This window comes from Oncorhynchus gorbuscha, linkage group LG26, assembly GCF_021184085.1.
Source record: "Oncorhynchus gorbuscha isolate QuinsamMale2020 ecotype Even-year linkage group LG26, OgorEven_v1.0, whole genome shotgun sequence".
Classification (NCBI taxonomy): domain Eukaryota; kingdom Metazoa; phylum Chordata; class Actinopteri; order Salmoniformes; family Salmonidae; genus Oncorhynchus; species Oncorhynchus gorbuscha.
The window spans coordinates 19,937,920-19,949,826 of NC_060198.1; the positions used below are offsets into that span (position 1 = coordinate 19,937,920).

The 11,907-nt window shown below is 44.3% G+C and overlaps 1 protein-coding gene across 6 annotated transcripts in view; it reads left to right on the forward strand.

Moving 5' to 3' along the window:
• Positions 1-11,907, forward strand: part of LOC124015325 (serine/threonine-protein kinase MARK1-like) — a 101,373-nt gene that overhangs the window by 86,811 nt on the left and 2,655 nt on the right. For 2 of the 6 annotated variants that reach the window (XM_046330497.1, XM_046330498.1), the window contains 10 exons: positions 351-470; positions 848-947; positions 1,176-1,288; positions 1,838-1,991; positions 6,649-6,821; positions 7,146-7,237; positions 8,018-8,179; positions 9,094-9,351; positions 10,719-10,745; positions 11,384-11,428. In XM_046330497.1, coding sequence (XP_046186453.1) covers positions 351-470; positions 848-947; positions 1,176-1,288; positions 1,838-1,991; positions 6,649-6,821; positions 7,146-7,237; positions 8,018-8,179; positions 9,094-9,351; positions 10,719-10,745; positions 11,384-11,428 — 1,244 coding nt within the window. The remainder of the gene's footprint in view (positions 1-350; positions 471-847; positions 948-1,175; positions 1,289-1,837; positions 1,992-6,648; positions 6,822-7,145; positions 7,238-8,017; positions 8,180-9,093; positions 9,352-10,718; positions 10,746-11,383; positions 11,429-11,907) is intronic. The other 4 variants (XM_046330499.1, XM_046330501.1, XM_046330500.1 and 1 more) reach the window with 2 other exon arrangements.

Below are 11,907 nucleotides of genomic sequence, written 5' to 3' on the forward strand. Positions count from 1 at the left end.
TCAGTTGCTACCGTAGTCAAATACTGCTGTTTCAGTTGTTCCACAGTTCTCATTTGCTAGAAAGTTTTTTTGTGACACTTAAAGTTACGTAGGCCTTATACAGTACTGCAAAACAAAACACTGTTTTTGGTCACACTATTTGACATGTTCCAATTACATATTTAACATTTTCATGCCAAATAAAGTGTTGAGTGGTAGTCTCTCTTCCTTTGGCCAAAAAGTCTCATCCACTGTTATTGTTAATTGTCCTGTGTAGGAGCTGAGAAAGAATGCTAAGAGGGAAGTATCGTATTCCTTTCTACGTGTCTAGAGACTAACCCAAAACCTCTACTCTCTATATCCCTCCATAGGAGCTGAGAGAGCGAGTGCTGCGAGGGAAGTATCGTATTCCGTTCTACATGTCTACAGACTGTGAAAACCTGCTGAAGAAACTGTTGGTGCTCAACCCTGGCAAACGGAGCAGCCTGGAGGTAAGAGTGTGCGAGCAACACACACTGACACATACGCGAATGTACAGTCACGCACACATGCATGGAAACACGCTTATAGACTCAAACACATACCACATGTGCATGCTCATACAGACATGTAGATATAGAAATCTCTAGTTCACGTCTACACTTTGATTTCATGGAACTAAAGATGACATGTTAATCAGATGGCTTCTAGACGCTGGAACACTTTGATGTGTTGCTCAGTTTTTTTTTCTTCTACATCTTACTAAATCCAACTTGAGCATACAGATGTACAAAGTATCATGTTTTTCACTATGCTGAAGCTGTTTAGTCCTCTCTATCTTTGTCTCTCTTTGTCCATTGGTCCATCTAACTGTCTGTCTGCCCCTCAGCAAATCATGAGAGACCGCTGGATGAACGTGGGCCATGAGGAGGAGGAGCTGAAGCCCCATCAGGAACCAGAACCCGACTGGAACGACACCAAACGGATAGGTCAGTCACACACGCCCAATATCATAAAAGTCTGATTGGATTCTCTCCCCTCCTCACTTATGGGCTGTTTTGTAACACGCTATATTTTATGAAAAATATAAATTCCATGCCACAATATGATAAAATACAATAATATTATTCTTAAGGGAACTTCAGGTGTTACTTTATATTACTACCCTTTTCATGCCATTCATTCATTGTGTTATGTTCCCTCCTCTCTCCCTACAGAACTGATGATAACCATGGGCTTCCCCAAAGAGGACATCACAGATGCGTTAACAGGACAGAAGTACGATGAGACCATGGCCACTTACCTCCTTTTGGGCAGGAAACCAGCCGAGGTGAGACATGGGCTATAGCCATAATAATGACAGACTTCACAAACAAACAATTCATGTGTATCCTATGGATACGCACATTAAAGACTTACTCCTTTATTTGAAAACCACAAAATGGCAGCTCCACCACTTGGTTTGCTATAAAGCTGAGGGAAGGGGCAACCACACTCAAATTTTTATTAGGAGATATGGATCAAGGACTGACAGTCCATGAGGTCAAAATTATATTTTAAACTGTTTTAAAGCTATACTTTAGACTGAAATAATCATACACAGCAGGCAACTTCCTGCTTACCAGACATCAACAACAACAAAATTATAATCCGCCAAGACTGCCATTATTTCCTCTTCCCAATGTACCTTGAAGCATGGGAAGAGCCCATAGTGGCGGTCTTGGTAAGTTAGAATTTTCTTGTTGATTTCTATAAACAGGAATTCGCCCCACTGATGTCATATTGCAGTCTACCTTTAAGTCTACATGACCACCACGTTATAATGTGTGCAATGACTCTCTTGTTTTTTCAAATGCCCCCCCCTCCTTTCATTGGGCAGTTTGAGGGGAGCGAGTCGCTGTCCAATAGCAACCTGTGTCAAAGGTCACGGCCCAGCAGCGAGGCCAACAACCGTTCCAGCCAATCTCCTGCCCACTCCAAGGTCACACGCAGCATATCTGCCAACCAGAAGCAGCGGCGCTTCAGCGACCATGGTAAGGACAGCATTGTCAACCATCTTGAATCTCATGGCACAAGACTTGAGTTTTATCACCATTATTTAAGAAAATATAGTTATAATATATCGGCTAATCGTAGCTTAAAGAGTTACGGATTTTGGCATTTTTATGTCTCTGTGTCCAGTATAAAGCAAGTTATAGTTAGTTTTGCGAGCCAATGCTAACTAGCGTAAGCACAATGACTGGAAGTCTACAGCAGGGCTCTCTCCAACCATGTTCCTGGAGTGCTACGGTCCTGTAGGTTTTCACTCCAACCCTAATGTAGTTCGCCTTGCTGTGCCTTCAGAAAGTATTCACACCCCTGGACCTTTTCCATATTTTGTTGCTACAGCCTGAATTTAAAATTGATGAAATTAAATTGTGTGTCACTGGCATTGGTGAAGTTATTAATTACACTTTGGATGGCGTATCAATACACCCAGTCACTACAAAAATACAGGCGTCCTTTCTAACTCAATTGCCGGAGAGGAAGGAAACCGCTCAGGGATTTCACCATGATGTCAATGGTGACTTTTTTTAAACAGTTACAGAGCTTAAAGGATATGTATGATAGGTGAAAACTGAGCATGGATCAACAACATTGTAGTTGCTCCACAATACTAACCTAAATGACAGGGTGAAAAGAAGGAAGCCTCAACAGAATAAAAATATTCCAAAATATGCATCCGGTTTGCAGTAAGGCACTAAAGTAAAACTGCAAGAAATGTGTCAAAGAATATAACTTTTTCCTCAATGCAAATTGTTATGTTTGGGGAAAACACGAGAGTACCATTCTTAATACTTTCAAGCACGGTGGTGGCTGCATCAGTTTTTTTTTTTTATGAAAAAAAGAATAGAGATAAGCACAGGAAAAATCCTAGATGAAAACCTGGTTCAGTCTGCTTTCCACCAGACACTGGAAGATAAATTCACCTTTCAGCAGGACGATAACCTAAAACACAATATACACTGTAGTTGCTGACCAAGACTGACATTGAACGTTCCTGAGTGGCCTAGTTACAGTTTTGACTTGAATCGGCTATAAAAATCTATGGCAAGACTTGAAAATGGCTGGCTAGCTCAACAACCAACTTGACAGAGCTTTTCTTTTTTTTCACCTTTATTTAACCAAGTAGGCTAGTTGAGAACAAATTCCAGCCGCGACCTCATTTACAACTGCGACCTGGCCAAGATAAAGCAAACCAGTGTGACACAAACAACAACAGAGTTACACATGGAATAAACAAACACACAGTCAATAGCACAATAGAAAAAAAGTCTATATACAGTGTGCAAATGAGGTAAGGCAAAATAATTACAATTTAGCAATTAAACACTGGAGTGATAGATATACAGAAGATGAATGTGCAAGTAGAGATACTGGGGTGCAAAGGAGATAAATAAATACAGTATGGGGATGAGGTAGTTGGATGGGCTATTTACAGATGGGCTATGCACAGGTGTAATGATCTGTGAGCTGCTCTGACAGCTGATGCTTGAAGTTAGTGAGAGAGATAAGAATCTCCAGCTTTAGAGATTTTTGCAGTTCGTTCCAGTCATTGGCAGCAGAGAACTGGAAGGAAAGGCGGCCAAAAGAAGAATTGGCTTTGGGGGTGATCAGTGATATATACCTGCTGGAGTGCGTGCTACGGGTGGATGCTGCTATGGCGACCAGTGAGCTGAGATAAGGCGGGGCTTTACCTAGCAGAGACTTATAGCTGACCTGGAGCCAGTGGGTTTGGCGACGAATATGAAGCGAGGGCCAGCCAACGAGAGCATACAGGTCGCAGTGGTGGGTAGTATATGGGGCATTGGTGACAAAATGGATGGCACTGTGATAGACTGCATCCAATTTGCTGAGGAGAGTGTTGGAGACTATTTTGTAAATGACATCGCCGAAGTCGAGGATCGGTAGGATGGTCAGTTTTACGAGGTTATGTTTGGCAGCATGAGTGAAGGATGCTTTGTTGCGAAATAGGAAGCCGATTCTAGATTTAATTTTGGATTGGAGATGCCTTACCAGACACCTTGGAATTTGTAGCTGTCCACATATTCTAAGTCAGAACCGCCCAGAGTAGTGATGCAAGTTGGGCGGGCGGGTGTGGGCAGCAATTGGTTGAAGAGCATGCATTTAATTTTACCTCCATTTAAGAGCAATTGGAGGCCACGGAAGGAGAGTTGTATGGCATTGAAGCTCGTCTTGAGGTTAGTTAACATAGTGTCCAAAGAAGGGCCAGAAGTATACAGAATGGTGTCGTCTGCGTAGAGGTGGATCAGCAGCAAGAGCGACGACATTGATGTATACAGAAAAAATAGTCGGCCCGAGAATTGAACCCTGTGGTACCCCATAGAGACTGCCAGAGGTCCAGACAACAGGCCCTCCGATTTGACACACTGAACTCTGTCTGAGAAGTAGTTGGTGAAACAGGAGAGGCAGTCATTTGAGAAACCATGGCTGTTGAATGTGCCGAGAAGAATACGATGATTGACAGATTCGAAAGCCTTGGCCAGGTCTATGAATACTGCACAGTATTGTCTCTTATCAATGGAGGTTATGATATCATTTAGGACCTTGAGCGTGGCTGAGGTGCACCCATGACCAGCTCGGAAACCAGATTGCATAACAGAGAAGGTACGATGGGATTAGAAATGGTCGGTGATCTGTTTGTTAACTCAAAGACCTTAGAAAGGCAGGGTAGGATAGATATACAGTTGAAATCGTAAATTTACATACACTTATGTTGGAGTCATTAACTCGTTTTTCAACCACTCCACAAATGTCTTGTTAACAAACTATAGTTTTGGCAAGTCGGTTAGGACATCTACTTTGTGCATGACACAAGTCATTTTTCCAACAATTATATCACAATTCCAGTGGGACAGAAGTTACACTAGATTAAGTTGACTGTGCACAGCTTGGAAAATTCCAGAAAATTATGTCATGGCTTTAGAAGTGTCTGATAGGCTAATTGACATCATTTGAGTCAATTGGAGGTGTACCTGTGGATGTATTTCAAGGCCTACATTTAAACACAGTGCCTCTTTGCTTGACATCGTGGGAAAATCAAAAAGAAATCAGCAAAGACCTCAGGAAAAAAAAGTGAGACCTCCAAGTGTGGTTCATCCTTGAGAGCAATTTCCAAACACCTTAAGGTACCATGTTCATCTGTACAAAAAATAGTACTCAAGTATAAACACCATGGGACCACGCAGCCGTCATACCGCTCAGGAAGGAGACACATTCTGTAACAAGCACAACAAGATGTGGAATAGGTCAAGGGGGTATGAATACTTTCTGAAAGCACTGTAAATAGGTGGTTAATGAGCTGAATCAGGTAAGTTACAACTGGGGTTGGATTTTTAAAAAGCTACAGGAGGGTTGCTCTCCAGGAACAGGGTTGGAGAGCCCTTGTCTACTGCGATACTCTTTTCCCATAGAGTATCGCAGTACAAACCAATAACCATAAAGCCTAACGGTCAAACAAGGAAATGGTTTCATTATCTATCCCATAGTGGATTGTAAAAACACTTAAAATAAGGACTGTGTTTCGTGTAGGCTTACCCTGGCATAATGTTTTGATTACCGTGTTAATCTCTCTAGGACAAGGTGGTTTTTATCAATATATTTGCCTGTATTTACCCCCCAAAAATGACATTCTAATTAGCTGCTAATGTGGTTATCATAAACAACTACAAACGCCATGGTGGTCTGGATGAGACTTATGAGTCGAGGCAAAGGTAAGATTCTGTGGATTAACTATGTTAGCTAAATGTAGTAATGAATAAATTGGCTACATTTCTTTAAATAGGCAATTCTGTGAAATGTCTTGTGCAAGTTTTAAATTGACACTACCAAAGGGGACACTCCTAGCAAAGGTGTCAGCTAGAGATGACGTGCAGAGAGGCATGCAGGGATTTGTAGTCTTGCATGATGTCTACTTTGATGCTAATAAGTATTTTTGAATCTGAGAGTAAATGGAATATATATAAGTCATTTTGTCCGAGAATATAAGTCATTTTGTCCGAGAGCAATTTACATAGTTATCAAAACGTCACGCCAGGGTTAGCCTACACAAAACACAACCCGTATTTTAAGTGTTTCTAAAATTCCCAATGGTAAAAATGAATTGTGGAGAAATGATTGGAATCATTTCCCTGTTTGACTACTAGGTGTTATGCGTATTATGACACCTCCACTGTGGGGCTCTATAGACTTCCAGTCATTGTGCTAACGGTAATTAACAATTGCGCTAATGGTAGTTGGCAACTTCCTTCAAACTGAACAAGTTCATCTGGCTCTGAGGAAGTAGATAGTGCTTCATTGCCAAAATCCTGAAATGTCCCTTTAAGTTGAACTGATTAGCCTCAGGAAGTTCCCTTTACACTTGAACCGTGTGCAACCCGTGCAAGCAGAGCTTTCTTTACATGTGGCCTAGTATAGTACATTTAATTACTTAACACCAGTAGGAATTTTAGGTGGGTGCCAGTCAATAAAACACACAAATGTAGTTTTAACTGTTTAATTATTATATAAATGTTCTGCATTGACTGAAGTTAAATGATATTTGCCCTAACTCGGCGGAAACCACAATGGGGACTTCCTTGTTAAAAAAAATAAAGTCCATACTGTTGTCATTGCTCTGTGGCTCCTCAGTGGCGCCCTCTATCCCCCCGTCTATGTCCTACACCAAGCGGGCGCAGGCCAACAGCGTGGAGAGTGACAAGGGCGATGCCGCCCACAAGCTTGGCACGGCCGGTTCCAAGGCTGACGTGCCCACCTCGCCGCTGGTGGCACAGGAGAGGAAGAAGTCATCCACCGCCTCAGGGGTGAGAGATCAAAATGCCCTTTTGGGGGTCAAAATGCTATGCAGGATATGTATTATAATATTCAGAGGGCTATGGTTTCTGCCTAAAAATAAGCAGGGGATGACTGGCACAAAGTAGTTTTCTATCCCAAAATGTACAGGAAAGTTGGTCATTCCCAAAGTAATTTAGAACCCATCAGACTAGTCATAACTAGTCACTAGATACTTAGCTTCCATTATGGTTTTTATTTTGTGGGACGGTCAGAACAGAAATAGTCTACATTGTGAGTTATTAAAGGCTGTGTGTTTCTGTGTGTGTGTCTGTGTGCGTGTGTGTGACCCATAGAACAGCAACGCTATGACCAGGAGGAACACGTACGTGTGTGAGCGGTCGAGCACAGATCACTACACGGCCATTCCCAATGGCAAGGACAGCAGGTGAGAAGGGCGATGGGGATGATTGCTGTTGATAACGTTTGCAGCTTTGATTGCTGTTGACAATGTTTACCTGCCTAAATATGTAGGCGTTGGAGTGTGACTCTAGAACTGACTCTCTCCCTGTTCTTGCCCCCTGTCTACCCCTCTCTCCTGCATTCCTCGAGTTCTTTCTCCTGTGATCCTTCTTGCCCCCTCTCTACCCCTCTCTCCCGCTTTCCTCGTGTTCTTCCTCCTGTGATCCTTCTTGTCCCCTCTCTCCTGCTTTTCTCATGTTCTTCCTCCTGTTATCCTTCTTGCCCCCTCTCTACCCCCCTCTCCTGCTTTCCTCGTGTTCTTCCTCCTGTGATCCTTCTTGCCCCCTCTCTACCCCTCTCTCCTGCTTTCCTCATGTTCTTCCTCCTGTGATCCTTCTTGCCCCCTCTCTACCCCTCTCTCCTGCTTTTCTCATGTTCTTCCTCCTGTGATCCTTCTTGCCCCCTCTCTACCCCTCTCTCCTGCTTTCCTCGTGTTCTTCCTCCTGTGATCCTTCTTGTCCCCTCTCTCCTGCTTTCCTCGTGTTCTTCCTCCTGTGATCCTTCTTGCCCCCTCTCTACCCCTCTCTCCTGCTTTCCTCGTGTTCTTCCTCCTGTGATCCTTCTTGCCCCCTCTCTACCCCTCTCTCCCGCTTTCCTTGTGTTCTTCCTCCTGTGACCCTTCTTGTCCCCTCTACCCCTTTCTTTCGCCTTATTTCTCTCACCGTCCTGCTCTCTGTCTCTCGGTCTCTCGCTGTCTTTCTCTCAGTCTGACTGAGATGTCAGGCTCGGCCAGTGGCTCCTCACCGTCGTCAGGGGCAGCCTCAGCTGTCCCTTCCACCCGTCCGCGTCATGTCAAGTCCATGTCGGCGTCGGGCCACCCCATCAAGTCCCCACTGCCTCCCATAGACGACAACGCGGAGTACAAGGGGTGAGCTAGGGGGCTAGAGAGAGTGATAGGTGCTCAAGTCCCAAATAGGAAGGGGCCCAAGTTATATGAATTACTAATACCTACTCTATAAAAAAAAATGTTCAGGTCTAAATCAAATCACATTTTATTTGTCACTTATGCCGAATACGACAGGAAATGCTTATTTACTAGCCCTTAAGCCCTTAACCAACATGGCAGTTCAATAAATAGAGTTAAGAAAATATTTACTAAATAAACTAAAGTAAAAAAATCACAAGGTAACACAATACATTTACATAACAATGAAGCTATATACAGGGGGTACCGGTACCTAGTCAAGGTACGGGGGTACAGGTTAGTCGAGGTAATTTGTAAAGTGACTATGCATAGGTAATAAGCAGCGAGTAGCAGCAGTATAAAACCAAAGGGGGGAGCGTCAATGTAAATAGTCCGTTGGCCATTTGATTCGTTTAGTTGTTCAGCAGTCTTATGGCTTGGGGGGGAGAAGCTGTTAAGGAGCCTTTTAGTCCTAGACTTTGTGCTCCGTTACCACTTGCCGTGCGGTAGCAGAGGGAACAGTCTATGACTTGGGTGACTGGAGTCTTTGAGCATTTTTTGGGCCTTCCTCTGACACCGCCTAGTATATAGGTCAAATGAAGTGCCTAAAGGTAGGGGTACATTTAGAGTTGAGCAAGGGTATAAGACAATGGAGGGTTAAGGAACTGTGAGAAATGACTTGTTAGGATGTCCATGTATTTTCATTGCCATACGATATTATTTCCTAGAAGTCAGAGATGGAACTTAATTTGTTTAATGTTCTATTACTACTAATGCCTTGATATTAGGTGAGGGAAGAAATAGGTGATATTTCTTATCTATATCTTCTTTCTACTTCCTCTTTCCCTGCACCTATTCTTCCCCCTCTCCCTCCGCAGCCCTCCCACGGCCTCGCCGTCGGCGCACAGCATCAGCAGCAGCACGGCCGCCACGCCGCCTGACCGCACGCGCTTCCCCCGCGGCTCCTCCAGCCGCTCCACCTTCCACGGGGCCCAACTTCGAGACCGCCGCTCGGCCACCTACAACGGTCCGCCCGCCTCGCCCACACTCTCCCACGACACTGGGGCTCTGTCCCAGGCGCGCAGGGGCACCTCCTCGGGCATCATCGGCAAGATCACCTCCAAGTTTGTCCGCAGGTCAGTGGAAATGGGCGGAAAATGCACCATACCAATATGTTTGCCAAACCTGGGACAAATAGTCAGATGGCCTACCCTGAAGTATTGTAGGTGCGCTTGATTTATCCACAACTGCGTGCAAGGCTGAGCAGAGTTGGCAATTTTGGGCCCATTCTATAGGTTTCATTGTACCGGGCACATCTCCATTATTTAAAAGTATCTGATATTGAAAGTAACAGCTGCATATTTTGTACTAGTCAATATATGTAATTCTTTACTAGGGTACCATGTAAGGTACAAGGCTGCTTTGAGTGTGGAGAGGGATAATAGTGTGTGGTTGTGTTCCTCTTTCTCTCAATCCTGCATCAGGTGAAGTTGACCTTAGACACTGATCTTGGGTCAGTTCAGCATTTCCCACTAATGGTTGAGGTTAGGATTGGGGGAGGGAAAGCTGATTATAGATCTGTTCCTAGGGTAAACTTAACCCCGGCGCGCTAAGCCCACAGATGCCGTGTCCAGGCCCTATTCCTCTAGGTGAGCCTGTGGTGAGCAGGCTCTGGTCTGAGAGAGACGTGGGCTGCTTAAAGATATGCTCACGCACTTGCAGGACCACACGCAAAGGCATAGACACGCATACATAAATGCATGCAGTCTCTCTCTCTTACGCGCACACACACACACACACACACACACACACACACACACACACACACACACACACACACACACACACACACACACACACACAGAGTGTGTGAAGTCTGCAGTATCTGTGACCGTGCTGCAGTCAGTCAAGGGCACTGGGTAAAATGAGCCTGCTTTTTATCACCAGCCCGGGGCTCCACCCTTAGAGCATGACAAACTAACCTATCACACTGCAGCCTGCCTGCATAACTGCGAGGTTCTATACACTCATCGTACGCTACTGTAGCAATCAATGTGCATTTTTTATGAATATTTTTTATTTAAGATGAAATGTTTTGATTTTGTTCTTATAGTTTGTTGAAAGCAATTGTTAATCAGACGTTCCATGTGTAGTAGGTATGAACTGGTTATGAACCAACCAGTATGAACTAGTTGGTTCTTAGTGCCTTCAATCAGCCCATAGTGAATTTAGCGTTATTGCTGAAAGCATATGTAACGCGTATTTAAGCACATCATTTGTTAATGGAACATTGGGATCGATTTGCTGACGTCGTGGACCCATCACCATTTGATCGTACATGTCTGCCACATTATGAGAAAGTCATTGAACAACATTTCCACAACACCCTTTTCTGCCTTTCCGTTTCCATCCATAGTTACAATCCAAAAAAAAACAAAAAAAAGACCAATTTATTTTAAAATTGACTTCTTTCATTGTTTGTTTTTTTGTTGTTGTTTTTTAGAACTATGTCTTTCAGGGCTGGCCAGAGGTAGGAGCGCACAGAATGGGTTACCATGTCTATATCCCCACAATGACTCACCTCCACACCCTCTCTTCATCGCAATTCTAAGCCCTCTTCAACGACATGCAATCATTCATGCCCTGGTGCCAGCCCCCCCTTCCCTAACCCCTCCCTATCCCCTCCCCACCCCAAAATCCACTGTGCCGGGGCACTACACCGCTCCGCATTATCCACCCCCCCTATCTGACCCTGCACCACTAACAGAGTGAGATTGAGACTTCCGAGATGCCTTGCCTGTGATGCCTTGGAGTTTGCAGACACCTGCACTCACTTTCCGACTTCTTCTTCTTGTTTCGTTCTTTGGTTTGAGTGTGTTGTGTACTGTAGATGACTTCTATCATCCATCTCTCTCTGTTCACATGATTTCCACATTGTATCATCCTCCGTTTTAGCTCGCTTGCCAATATACGTGTCATGTTGGTTTTTTGGCAGTCCTCGCCAGTTGCCTCCCCAGAACGAGTTGAGTTGCGTGACTGTGTATGTTTATAGGTTTGACCCCATCCCACCCTCTTCCTTTTCACGTTCACATATCCCATCGTCTGTGTGTACACTGATGATCCCTTCCACTGCTCTGTTGAACTCTGAACTCTGATTGCTTCCCAAAGGGCCACGGTTGAAGGAGAGGCCAGTGGCAGTACAGACCCCCCAAGGTGAGGCATCGGCACAGCCGCCCGCAGAAAAGGCAACAACAACCTCGAAATGATAGCATGGCATGTCAATGAGGGTCACTACTAGTCTCAGGATCCTAAGCGAATGTCACCGGTTCACTCTTGTTGTGCTGTTCTTTGTTGTTATGTGTGTACTTTGTCCCCATGCCCTCTGTCACACAGCGGTGGTGTTTGCGCTTTTTGTGCCTAAGTGGCGTGACCCTGAGTACCATATTCTTGCTAGACCTTGGTGGGCCATGTGTGTGTTTAATCTGTCTAGAAGAGTCTGATCCGAGTGTGTATTACACGGAAATAAGTAATAGGTGCGTAATCTTTGAATAAAATATTTGAGTCATTCAGTTGTCAGTCTTACGAGGTCTCAAACACATGGGTTATATAAGTTCTGTGCGTTACTTTTTGTCCTCTATTATGCCCCCCGTTCCATCTTTGAAAAATAAATAGTCGCACGCTCTATATACTCC